Source organism: Melospiza melodia, chromosome 9, assembly GCF_035770615.1.
Source record: "Melospiza melodia melodia isolate bMelMel2 chromosome 9, bMelMel2.pri, whole genome shotgun sequence".
In the NCBI taxonomy this organism is placed as follows: domain Eukaryota; kingdom Metazoa; phylum Chordata; class Aves; order Passeriformes; family Passerellidae; genus Melospiza; species Melospiza melodia.
Genome location: NC_086202.1, coordinates 25,114,782 through 25,128,977, shown reverse-complemented (window position 1 = coordinate 25,128,977; position 14,196 = coordinate 25,114,782). Strand labels below are relative to the sequence as shown.

Genomic DNA, 14,196 nt, shown 5'->3' with positions numbered 1-14,196 from the left:
AAAAGTTTACCTTACTGCTGTGGCGTTTTTCTTTATGAAACACAATTACCATAGCAGAACTCTCAGTGAACTCCTGGTGGTCGCATCAGCAAGAAACAGTGACAGGGAATCTTGTAAGGAAATTCCATAACACGCCCCTCTTATGAATTACCAATAGTTACCACTAGGAAAACAAGACTGGAAGGTCCCAAGAGGATGAGCTAAATCTCCCCCTGGCAGCCAAGGAAATGGCAGCACCAGGACACTTTTTCAGCCAGTGAGGAACAGCTGCAGGCAGCACTACATGGAGAGGCAACAGAGGGAAGCATTCAAGGCTGCAGCACAGACCAGCCCCGCTCTTACAGATTCAAGGGTGCCAAATCTACCTCCACGGTAGATTTAGCTCAAAGCTGAAAGCTTCCACACGTGCAGAGAGAAAAAGAGGTAGCAGCGCCTGGTCTTCCTCCCAGAGCAGCAAAAATCCAAAATGCTTTCTAAAGAACAGCATAAGCACATTTTCCCCTTTCTTATTTTCCTAATTTTCCATATTTACTCCTTCACTGCTTTATCTCCTATTTTCCTACTAACTGGGCTACATTTTCATAGTCCCCTTATTGTCTTTTGCCCCCTTAGGCAACAAGATGCACCTGTTAACTTAGAAAACATCTCCACACCTGTATGTCACTCAAGTATATTGGCAACAGCTGCACATCTCTACCAAGGAAAGCTGTTCTTAGTTCCTGCTAGCTATGATCTCCTTTTGTTTCCTTCAAAACTTGTCTTCAGCCAAGTGCACAGTATTTCATTGCAGCTGCTTCTGGTTTTATATTGTTTAGATTTCTTTCTTGGTAACTCTATGAATTGGCTGAATACTTTTTATTATTTCTGTGGGGCTTAAGGGAGAAAAAACAAGCAATTCCTTTACTTGTGAATTCTGCCATTTATTAGTAGAGTAAAACTCTCAGGAGAAATTGTAGTATTCCAAGTAATACCTTTTGCAAGGGAACTTAGAAGGACCTTATTTTAAAACTAGGTGAAACAGAGTGAGAAATTGATGACAGACAAAAATTAGAAAATTAGAATTAGGAAATGTGCTCTGAAGTGAAAATAATGTTAATTACATCACAAGAGGCCACATAGGCTAAAGAGCTATTATTTCTAGGCCTTCTTAATGCTAAATAAAACACAAGCAGTTGCTGGGAACTGTGTCACAAGAAATATATAGCAGTATTATTATCAGCTTCTGAATATGAATTGCATGTGGAACAAGTTCTTCAGTATTCTTCTATAAACATTCACAGCATTGTGTTGAGTAATCTTCCGAAAACTTTGGAATTTGCATGTCCTCTAGCATACCTAGTGCCTTTTCCAGAGAAAAAGTAGCATTTCTTGGGGTTTTTTTATTGTTGGTCTTGGTTTATTGGGGGGTTTTCTTCAGTGCATAAAGGCACAAGACTGGTCTGTAATGACCCCTAGGTGTCTAATCCCGGACAGTCACCTACTGCTTTCTGACCTCAGAGGTTTGTCTATGGATACTTATATTTTTTATAATTTTAAAGGTCCTTTTCCATTGTCCTTTAAATAAAGGTCGAATTGTTCCATGAAAAAATTGTGCAGCTGTGGATAACCTGAGGCTGAGGTGGTTCTTTAGATGCCTCTGAAGGAGGGAGAAAGTGCAGAGCTGTCTTTCTCAGAGAAAGCAGATCTTTTTGCTTATTTGCTGTGTCCTGACTTGCTTTGTTCTGAGGTGCTAACAGTAACTATTTGAAACCTCCTGAGCCAGTGTGCCAAGTGATTAGTACAGAAACTGCCCAGCTGTCTCTGTGGGAAGTTCAATAGAATTTTCTTTTCATGGGCCACAAACATTGATGGATTAAATCACACAAAACCCAATGTCAACAGAAGAAAAGGTTCCTGACCAAGAATGAAGCTTGTGTACAAAAATCTGTACTTTAATATGAGCTAGCCATAAAATTAATTATAAAAAAATACTGTTATTACCACCACAAATATTTACTGTCGTAGCACCTGAAATGTTTAGTGTGCTTTATTGGCTTGGATAAGACAAGTTTCTTTTCCTGGTTGACTTTACCATCTAGATCTAGATCTAGACAGAGTACAGGAGGTAACAGTGAATCAAGAGTCAAATGACTGTTTGAGGAGAAAGGATTCAGGAGACAGGAGGTTCAGGAGAGGTCACACCTGGATTTTGAATAGAACCCCACAGGGTTCAGAGACTGCCCAAAGCAGGAGCTCATAAAAATATGCTCAGTGTGCCTTTCCTATGTGTATACTGTGATGAGATTTTATTATTTTTCTAGTCCAAGCACTAAGCAACTGCCCCACAGATCTAGGCTTCTGTTCAATTTTCATAGGGTTAATATTTATAGTAAATGGATCAGGAACACATTGTGTGCATCTTGGTTTAACACATAACATAGCATGATGATAATGTAATTAGCTGTACCTTTTCTATATATAAATATACCAGCCCCACCTTTTCTCATAACTCAGAAAAGGAAAATACCTAGTCCTATAGCAAAGTAAAGCTAGCAATATCCACTGTGTCTCTTGCACATCTAAAAGTGGAAAGCAGGACAAGGCCAGTGAGAGAATTGCAGCAAATCAGTTTGCTTTAGAATAAACTGACCACTTACTGTACAGGAGAAAAGTTCCTGCCAAGGCTGCTGGGCTTCATGAAAGTGTAAATAAAATGTGTTTGACCTTTGTCTCTGCTGTGGGGAACTTTGTAGGCCTGAATTCAAAAGCATAATGGCAATTTTCAAACTACACGTAATTACATACACAATCACAAACTTCACAGGGATGTTTGAAGGCTGCTTCTCTTGTCATCAAAGTGCACCATTGGGTAATGAAATTGTCAACAGAAACTGTCAAACCTTGCTTTGGAACACAGAATCTGTTCACCAACACTGATACCTCATACAGTGCTCTGTGAATGGCTCCTGCCCATGCTTCTTGCAGTATAAAACATGAGAAAATTAGGACAGGAACTTAGCACTCTATGCAATTGGCTACAACCCCTTGAAAACTTTTTGGAAGTAGTCCTCTTTTGCAATTTGCTGGTAAGTTCTCACCTTTCAAGTGCTAGCAGTATGAATAATGATGTTGATAATTCAGATGCAAACCAGAAATATTTTAGGCCTCCTAATGAGGATACTTTTTGGCCACAAGACCAGTGGCTTTGAAAGTGGGTTAACTACTCCCATTGTTTACTTTTGTAACTATCTATTACTACAGATATCCAGAATGCATTCCTGTTGGTCCTGGATCAGTTATTCAAATAAAGGGCTGTAGTCTGGTGGATTCTTCTGCTGTCCACATGGCTCCAGGAGTAGCTCCCCACCTGAGGACGTGATGATTTCTTCCTGGAATGATAAAACCAATTAAAATATCAAAGATATAAACTGCATCTACCTTCTAAGTATAGCAATGAAGGCCATCATTCCTCTGTAACTGGCTAGCAACTATAGATAAACACTTGATAAAATAATTACAGACCAGCAAAAGGATTTTACAGGTTAATCATTTTCTTCATGCTCTGTTTGTGTTATTTATGCTGGTAGCAACTTGTGCTATTATCAAGCAGTGAAATCAGCACATCCAAGAGACACTGATTTGTACTACTTGCAAGCTGCTGCACTATTTAGGAAGTCACCTACAGATGCTTATAGAGGGTATTCTCATGGGTTAATTGAACCGACAGATTTACCATGGCCAGTCTTCCATGCTGCTACCCCCAGGCAGACTGAGCAGGAGCTCAGTGTTTAGTGAGCTCACACACAACAGTAACAGCTTTCTGACTGATGACAGCAAGGTGAAAGACATCACCCTTGCTACGAAAAGGCAGTCAGTACTCACAGCAACTATGCACAGAAGATGCACATTCACACCACATTCTATAAGGTTTGCTCTTCCAACTAATGGCTACCACCCCATTGTGTCTGCCAGCTGAGTTGTTTGAGTGACCTCTCAGTTTTTCAATCAAAATGAAACAAAATGAAGTCAATCAGTACAAGCAAGTAGAAAATCAGTTACGCCAGCCCTCCTCAGGCCCTTCAAAAAATTCCATGCAACCTCTGGGGTGGGGAAGTATACTCTTGCTAAAAATAGTCATGAGGAAAGCAGCACCTTTTCCAAAATATATAGCAATAGCTGCAAGGGAAAATGTGCCCGCAGCACAACCAGTCATATACAGATTGCTTGGGGTTACCAGGAGGCTTTGGGACAATTGACAGTGTACTTCACCAGAGAGGGCAGGCAGAAAAGCCTCTAAGAAAACCAAGTGACAGACGGGATAAAATACCTCCTGAGGTGATTGCCAAAGGTACCAGTTTTAATACAGCCATAAGCTGGACAGGGAAAATAGAACTGTGTGTTGGCATTAAAGCTGAACTGGTTTCCCTCATAGGCTTACTACTGGGGCAGCTATTAATTCTTATCATGGGACACCTAAGCAAGTTTTTTTTCTTTTATTAAATGGCAGGAACTAAAAGCCATTCTGCTTCTGACAAGTGCAGTACTGCTGTCTGTACATAGATGTTTTCCTAATACAGAGATTGCCTAACATGAGCTGTGATGAAAATATAGGAACATGGCTGGAGCACAGATGGCTGGAATTGGCTGTCACCATCACCAGGGGCAGAGGGGAAACTACATTAGCCAGGGGTTCCACATCCAACACCTGATAATCTGGATTCGAGGTGTTGCATGTTTGCTTTCTTTCCCTGCCAAAGCCCTGGTTAGACTCTTTCCAGGTGCACGGGGGCTGGCTGGGATGGAACTTCACAGCTGCCTGTTCTCCATTGTGACATCATGTTTTGAATTTGTGGCTAAAACAGTGTTAATAACACACTGCAGTTTTGGCTATTGCTAATCACTGCTTACACAGCACAAAGGATTTCTCTTTTTCCCACTTAGGCCCTGCTGGTAGAATAGGCTGGGAATAAGGGTGAAGTAGGAGGGGACGCAGCCCAGTTGGTTAACCCAAATTGGCCAGAAGGACATTGTGTACAAGAAGGGTGTCAGGGATTGGAGTTTCCAAGGTGGCCACTGAGAAAGGTTTTATTTAAATTAGGGGAGAACATATATTTTAGTCAAATGTGACACCTACCATCTCCCCATGTAGAAGTATAATTTGTGGACATTTAATATCATAGTGATCTCTGAGGGGACACTAAGGCAACACTAAACAGATACTGCAAAACAAGTGAGATAAAAGCAAGATTTAAAAGACAGGGAATTTAGAAGAAAAGTAACCTGAGACTGAATACTTAAAAAATTAAAAGCTGTGAAGAAAAGGAGGAGCAAAAAATTTATAGAATTACTCTGAGACTAGTGTGAGAAAAAGATAAAATAGGATGGGGAACTAGAAAAGAAAGGATAAGAGGAACTATAAGGGTGGCTAAGAAAAAAAACAGAATTAAAACTGATGAAGATAGGGAGATGCCAGATGATTTATGCTTTCAGAAACAGTGCCAGAAATTTATGCTTTCAGAAACAGTGCTACTATTTAGTTACAGTCTGGCAACAAGAAACAGAACCTAGAGGTAAAGTAATTCAAACCCATCTACAGTCAAATAGTAAATTCTTCTTGCAAGATTGTTTTGGGTAATAAGAAGTGACCCTTAATATACCCCTAAAAGAGAGCCCCTCCATGTTCCCTTCGTTAGTGCAGGGTCACACTCTCTTGCTTTTGCACATTACAGCCCTCACATCAAAGGTAGAAAAATGCTGAAATTTCATTGAAAGACCTTTCTATGGTATTTCAAATCCAATTTTCCACAGCCAAAAGGCTCAGAAAGCGTTACATCTGTCAGCCCTTATTAGGCCATTTGTAGCCAAGGAGAGTACACACTGGATAAAGGGACACAAGTACATACTGGAGCATTTGAAAGAAGGGGAAAAGCATTGTGATTCACTGCAACAGAAGGATGAATGTTACAGCTGGGCTTAGTGTACAATATTCTTTCCCACTGTGGTCATTCCTATTTTCCAGCATGGTTTCAAGCTACATGGCTGCTCATTAAATTATTAATCCATTCCACTCAGCTATTGATCTCCACCTAGCAAGTGTTACCTTGTGAAAATCAATCAGGTCTGTGAGCGTTGGGTGTCGGTTTGGGTCCACCCCCAGGAAGCTGTAGAAATCCCCCGAAGCATCCACCAGGAAGTGCTTGAAGCCGTTCTGCTGGCGGTAGGACAAGGCGTAGCCCCAGATTTTCTCACTGACTCGCACCAGGAACGCGCCTTCAGATTTATTCATCAACAGCTCCTCTGCTTCCTGACGGCTGATAATGCCTGGCCAGAAAAAACCCCATGGTTATGCAGGTAACAGGTCTGCCAGAGGCAATCAAACGCACCAAACACTGAACAGAAGTGAAATCACAATGGGGTAACTTCTGAAGGCTGAACTGTTTCTAGGAGGAGATGGAGACAACGTTTATGCTGTTTGCTTTGGAAGGATAGCTGTAAGGGTTTTGATGGAGTCTGGTGGGATATGCTTTTTAATTTGATGATTAGGACTTACTTTTTCCCATCCTTACTTCTTTTTCAAAGGATAAATAATACAACTGGCCTATCAAACCAGCAAATTCTGGACAAGCTGTCATTTAAGCAGACTAGCACAGCTAGGCATTGCAGCTTGAATTTGCAATGCATTGCTGATATTTGCAATTGTATTGCAGTTCTGCAGACTCTGTTGTCTTATAACTGCTTTATATGTCCTACAAAAGGAATGTAAAGCAAGTGCCAGGAGAAAAAGAATTTCTCTTCTTTTGTACATCGACACACATACACATGCATAGATGCACATAGGTAAATTGGATGAAAAGGTTTAATGGCAGTAGAGTTTCAAAAACTGTCCCATTTTGTTCTTTTGTGTTGGAAAAATCTTCATCTCTCTTGTTCCTTCTGATTCTGGGGCACAACACTGAAGTTGCTAGTACTTCTGCTTGCATAGAGGTTATAAAAGATAAAACCTATTCTAATCCTAACCCATAACAAAGGTGTGATCAGAATTGCACCTGGCACTGAACCAGGTCTTACCATGCACCCAGAGAGCCTGGTTCCAGTCTGTCTGGTCGGCCTAGAGGACAGTCAGCTCATGTCTCAATTATCTGTGAAACACCAGCTGCTCACTCTCATCAGGAGCAGATGTTGAATTAGGCCATTCTGAGTGTGAACATGGCACATACATCAGTAAATAATGTATGTACATGTTCCAGAGTTACTCTCTGTGGGGATAACTTTCTCCAAACAATGCATGTAATATTTAATGGAACTACTTGTCATCCTAGAAACCTACACTTGTCCAAGAGAGAGTTCCATGAAGCCACATTGTCTCAGTGTAATAACAAACATAGTTCAGGGATTATCAGTTTGCACAGAGAAGGGTTTATCTGAACGTTTGGAATGTTCTAATTAAGTCCTTAAGGAAAATTATGCATCTGGGAGACATAGGAAGGGACTGAGGAGGTCTGGGTACTAAAAGCAAGCACTGTGCGATATTTGGAAAGGTAGAAAAACATCTCCTTCTTTCAATTTTTGTCTACTTTGAGAATATGAATTTCTTTTACAATTTTACTTGGTGAAGTGACAAAGGGCTGAGTCTCAATGGGGGTCAAGGTCCCCTTGATAATACCCTAGTACTAAGAAGAAAGGTACACATATGTAGTCTGCTGAGTGACACCCATTTCTCTTTTATGAAGGATATTGCATCATCTTTGCACCAGACATGTAAAACAGGTAGTCCAAACATAAGCATTTGTTTAGAAACAGCAAGTAACTGCTCAGCAACACTGTCAATTGATGCACTTTCCAAAATTAAAAATACTTTTATTGGAGGTGTTCCAAGATGAATTATTAAATTTTTTTGAACTCTGTTCAAATGAAAAGACAGTACCAATATGAATCCATATGATATTATGGGAAACGTATTATGGGAAGTTGCAACACCAAATCCCAATACCAGATACCCAAGAATTACACAAAAACTGATTCTGAAATCACAGTATCTGTTAACCCAGTCTTCTCTCAAACTGGTCTAATTTAAGTATGCATGAAATGTGATATTAGCGATTATAATGGCTACTTCCTTGACAAATCTCTGCTGGAAATAAATGTAGATGAGCCACACTACCAGTCTCAGAGCATTTAATGACAGGAAAGGATAAACAGTGCCATCACCAGAAAATACTACATTAATTACCATAAATCAGTATTTACACTGTAGTTCCAGCTTGAAGGCATGCTTATAACTTTTGAGATAGGAAGAGGGTGTTATAACTATCTCTTCTCCAGGCAGCGCCAGAATTGTTATGCAGACCTGACATGGAATGAGGTAGACTTGACAATTCAGACTTGGTGAATGTAGAGAATTTGTAAAACATAGAGAAATATAAAAAAAGAGTGGTTGTATTATACAGTGAACACTATTAGGATATTTCTAGGGTTTCAATCTCTATCAGGCACATAACATGAAATTCATTTAGCATTGATTAGTTTAATGGCAAAGAATCTGTTCATCTGCTCTTAATTCCCAGCAGTGGAGCTAAAACACTGGAGGCTTCCACACAATGCCATCTTCTTTGCCAGACCTTAGCTGTGTTCTAGGCACTTCATATCATTGAGTAGGTAAGAAATGCTGCATTGCTCAAAGCCAAGTTCTTTTTTCTCTTTTTTTGTTTTCATTCTCTTTTCTGCTAAAGATGGTGTAATAAATTATCAGCCAGCCACTCTCTTCCCTTTTGCTGTCCTGATTCTGTTAATAGCTCACAAGAAACCATCTCTCCCTACCATCTCCTCCCTCTCCTTGCCTCCCAGTTATTTTATATTTCTCCAGTTCAATACTTCAGAGGGTGGTTATTACAGCAATGAAAGTTTCCCACTACCCTTTAAAAAACATTATCCTGTTCTCAAGACAATTGGAAAAAGAGTGGCACTGTTCACTCCTGAGATGATTGTAGAAAGGCAGACAACATCTGTGAAACGCCTACATTTAAAATTGTTTTAACTAAAATCAAGAGTCTTTGGTTTCCCAAGGCTCCAATATGAGGTATGGAATCACAAATGCTCTTATCTGTGCTAGTTAGGATATAACGACACATATTATATTGAATAGAAACCACTGATGCTTTGAAAACTAATTTCCCCTCACTCTCATTCTTACTAATCTCTTAAAAAGATTAAAAAAGGGGAAAGCCCAGTCCAGTTTTTGATGCTTATATATATTAGCAGCTTGGATTCTTAGCAGAGAGAATAACATTTTCTAAGACAGTTATTTCAAATCATAGAAGATTCATCATCAACTGACATATTCCTAACTAACAGCTTCATTTTTAAAATACAGGACAAGTTTTAGATGATGATAGGCACATATTAACATTTTTGTTGTAATTATGTTCTGTTTACTGCCACCAATCTTTCAAACAGGAAAAAGAACATCCTAACATTTAGAATGTATTAAGCTCATGTGAAAAGTGGTGAGTTCATTAGTAGTTTTATGAGCCCAGCGAAGAAATCCTAATGCTGCCTTCCAAGTTTACAGGAGCCTCAGCAGCAAAAAGTGCTATTCTGCAATATTCTGCAATGACACCTCAGCTTCCCACTCTACCTTCAGGGTTATCCTACATATATCCTTGAGTGAAACTCAAGATGTATGTATGTATTTGTTGCAAAAATGCCACACCAAGCATGAACCAAAGGCTGATAAATTTTGCCAACAAGATAGACAATGTAATAAAAGTCTAGAATTATTTTTTCACGTTTATACAGATAAAGTAACATCACACCCTTTGCTGTGACCTACCAAGACTCTAAAGTACCACATGTAATAGTCATGTCCATATAAAATGATAATTTAGTCTTTAGTGGTCAATATATTTTAATACGCACACATATATAAAAAATAAATATTATATATAATACATGTATATTGTAATATATGTGCATATGCCAAGAGGCCAGCTAAGGTTAGAGGGACAGCAGGTACAAACACAGCCCAGAAGCTTTCACTTACCATTTGGCAATAGAAGCTATTTGTTGAGCTGATATTTTCTCTTTTTGTATTTTTTCCATCAGCTTGACCTCAAACACTCCAGTGCATGAGGTCTTACTCAGAAAAAGTGCTACAAATACTGGCAGGAATAAATTAGAACAATGTAATGAAAGAATTCATGGCAAAAGAATTCACAGCCATTATGAAAAGCTTTCTAGCTTGTGCAAAATTGATTTGATGAACAATTATGAATATTCACATGTAATAAATGCAGAAGAAAGAGACCATTCTGTTAATACAACTGAAGACATCTAACCAGGGTGATGTAGGTCACTAATCAGGATCCAAAACAGAGAGAAGCCAATACCAGCGTCTTCTTTGTTTTCAATAGGATTAGATCAAAGCCCAAATGAGTACAAATATGCCTGGCAATCATTACATGAATGATTCACATGCTAAAGGTCATAAAAATACATTGCACTGAGAGCAAGTGTAAGTAGTAAATAAACACAAGGAATTATGAGGAATTAGCAGATAACTCCTGAATAGGAGGACTATATTTGGGACTATATTTGTTCAATTATACAGGCAGATCTAATCAGAAAAGATATGAATATATAAGAATATATGTCATTTGAAACATAGTGATAAAATGGCCATAGGAGAGAAGGAGCAGTTTGCCCAGCATCAGACAAACCCTTCCATTTTTTCAAACTGAAAAACTAAGCTAGGTAGACATACTGCTCTAAATATAGCATTTAGAATAAAAAAGTCCCCAATCGCAAATTTTTTCCAAAAATTTCCAAATCAACTTCTCTTCAAGACTTAATTTGAAAGTCAAAAGTTGGATTGCACTTCACAATGAAAAAAAGAAAAAAGCTGAAGTAAATTTCAGGAAAAAAAATACCACTATAGAAGCTAGGAAATAACTTTGTTTAGAACAGAGTTTTGGGTCTTGGGCATTTTGAATCAAAAGTTGTGGTTTAGTGAGAGGATAATACATTATATGTTTTTCTCCTTACTTCATTATGACTTTAAAAAATCATGCAGTTGGAAGTAAAGATCAAACCTGCCTGGGGCCAAAATCTGAATGAAGGCAATCAGTTTTGAAGGAAATAATCAGAGAAGTAAACAGAAACTCAGAAGGGATTGATCCAAGTGCAGCCAGTGTGGTTTCAGAGGAGCTGACAGGCTGTGTCACATGGCAGGGTTAACATAAACCACTGCCAGGAGGAGCAAGAGCAGCTTCTGAGACCCTCATGGAGGGGGGCAGAGCTTCCAGAGCCCACAGAAGATGAAGATGCTCATGAGGAGCCGATACAAGGTAAGATGAAAACTGAAACTGGGGAACTAAAACTTAGAAAAGGTCTGACTTTTTGAGGTCCCACTATAAGGTGGATAGTAAAAACTTGAAACAAACACTCAAATGCATGACACTAGCTACCATCTCTGGGTGAAAAACCCAGCTCCTTCAGCCACTCAGAAAGACCAAAAGCATAAAATCAGGGAAGATGAAGTAGTGGCTTCCCTGCAGTGGAGGAACTAGAGCAGTTATGGTTTATACTCTCAAGACCAAGTATCACTCAAAGCAAGTTTCCACAGGTTGACTTTTTCAATTCTCTTCCACAGGTGCAAGTCTATACTTGGACTCTGAAACTGACTGAATATAGTTTTGCTTGTTCATTGGGAAGGTCACAATTAATCTACAGCAGGGTGATGTCTTGACTGAATACTTTATGCCATCCTTGAGACTACCAATGTCGCACACAATTTAAAGAATGCTGTTATCAGTACAGTGGTTTATGGACTGTGCTGCAACTGAAAGAGTCAAAAAATAACAAAGGGTCTAAAGTACCACATATAATAGTCATGTCTATATAAAAAGATCATTCTGCCTTTAATTATAAAAAGTCATACATTGTCATTTCTCTGGTGTTTCCAGCAGGAGTAGCATGCACAACTAAATACATGCACAAAGACTTGTAGCAATAGGATCTCACAGTGTACTGCTATTGAAGAGGTTTCACCCTCTCCTTCCTTTTAGTCACAATGCTTTTTTGAATGATGCCACAAGAAGAGATCAATAGTATTGTGTGGGAAAAGCTAGAGCTGAGAGGTAACAATAGGTCTGCCTCTGCTATTTCAGCATAGAAGCAATAAAGGCCAAAAAGCAAAGCAAGGGAGTAAATCAAAGACATCTGGTAATAGAAACAAAGCTGTTGAAGCTATTCACCATCTGCTGTTAAGGCAGAACAAACTCACATGGGACTAGATCTTCAAAAGAGTTCTGTTTCCGTTTAGACATTGAAATAAATGGTCAAGCTTAGTAAAAAAATAAAAACAACAAATAACAAAACAACAAAAATTCAATTAAAAACTCAAACAAAAAAACAGCTCAATGATGGGTAGATTTGCTGAGGTTTGGGGGGAATTTTTTGTTGTTTGTTTTCAAAACTCTGTATTGAAGTGCGATGGCAAGAACCCAAGAGCAAAGGGGTTCTGAATTCTTATGTAATGCTTTTGTTATTTACAGCTAGTAAGAATGCAGCTTTTTCATGCTGCGCTGCAGGTTGGTAGTAACTAGTAATATTTAAGGTCACAAAAAGCAAAACATAAATATGTGTAAATAAAACCTTCCTGTCTCCATAGAACTGCACTGGTCGACAAAGCTGGGTTGTATTTAGAAATCAACAGGTAAAACACACATTAGAATAAACTCACAGATGAGTTCTGTTGGGACTCAGGGGCCAGTATGGGGCCAGCCTTCTCTGAGCTACATTGGCAAAGCAAAGTGAGACTCTCTAGGGAGCCTCTGGAGAAAGTTTTCTCTGCTCCACACTCACCACCTCTTCAGCACAATTTCAGGAGTTGAGCATGCAGTAACAAACCTCACATAGAGGTAATTCTGTGCTGGGGAAAGGTGAGCAGGAGCCCATTAGCCATTCTTCACCATTCCTCTCCTTTGTAACCACCCTGGCACATTTCAGGTGTATGCAGAATTGGGAAGCAACACCTCAGTGAGATTCAGCCAACTCTCCAGTGTGCCTTCCTCACTATAGGAAATATGCCCTGGGCTATGCATAGACATGTACAGCAAACCAAGGCCCAGAGGAATAATGTATTTCTGATGGCAAGAGATCCCTTTAGGCAAGGATGAGGCACCTTGATAATCTATCATGTGCTAAATGAGCTCTCCTTGAAGACTTGATGCATATCTTGAATCTCTATACAGGAGAAATTCAAGCAAAAGTATCACAGGTAAAAAAATATATAGGACTGGTTTTGTTTTGGGTGGAGTTTTTAAAAGGGTTTTTTGTAGTTGTTTTTTATTGGTTGGTTTGGGGTTTTTTTTCCAATGTGTATTCATCTCCTTGTTTTGTCGAGACACGGCAGTTCTTAGAATAAAGCAAACTCAGTCCTCAGAAGATTTCTTAATTCCCTAAGAATAAGATTCTCTAAAGCAATTAAAAACCTACTGAAATTCTGAAAGGAATAGATGCCTTACTCCCCTGGGAATCTTAAAAAATTCCATCTAAATGAATAGGGCAGTAATAAAGAGTATTTTTCTTCAGGTTTACAGAAAATTGGGCGTGTAACATCCATTGTTGCCAGTGCAGCTCACAGTTCATTCCCTATGCACTCTGCAGAAAATATACTTCTTAATTGTCTCCTTCAGAGTTCATTCTACATCCAACTATCAAATACTGTAAAAACCCTTTATACCCACTGTCAAAACATTTACACCTTATTCACTAGCAAGCAGTGCAGCACATAAAAGACAGGTGTTGGCATTACTTGTCTGACTATACCAGTGTATAATAGAGCTGTAAATTTTTCTGTTAATGTCTCCTCAAAACCTTGTCTTGGTTTCTCTTCCTTCTTTTTAGAACAGCCTATAGAATGCATTAGCTGGGAGGAAAACAAGTTCATCTCTCTCTTCTCTTTTTACATTATTGTCATATATCAGAAGAAAAATATAGCACAAAATACTTTTAACCTTTTATCTCATATATATATATATCTTTTTTTGCTTTAGATATAGGCTCTTCTGACCTGAAATCCCAGCATTAAATCTCTGCTACTACCCTTTAATTTTTGTGAGTTTTCTCTTCTTGTCTAAATAGCTTCTGAAAAGAAGCAAAGAAGCTCATGCTAAAAGATGGAACAGTTAACCATTCAATTTCAGTGGCTTCTTAAAC

At 38.9% G+C, this 14,196-nt stretch overlaps 1 protein-coding gene across 1 annotated transcript in view; it reads right to left on the bottom strand.

Annotated features, from left to right (window-relative positions):
* Nucleotides 1–608: 608 nt before the first annotated feature.
* The window catches only part of SH2D4B (SH2 domain containing 4B), a 58,782-nt gene continuing 45,194 nt past the window's right edge, over nucleotides 609–14,196 (bottom strand). The window contains exons 7-8 of the mRNA XM_063162858.1: nucleotides 6,080–6,300; nucleotides 609–3,368 (exon numbers count right to left, since the gene is read on the bottom strand). Of these exons, the coding sequence (XP_063018928.1) occupies nucleotides 3,276–3,368; nucleotides 6,080–6,300 (314 nt within the window). The 3' untranslated portion in view covers nucleotides 609–3,275. The remainder of the gene's footprint in view (nucleotides 3,369–6,079; nucleotides 6,301–14,196) is intronic.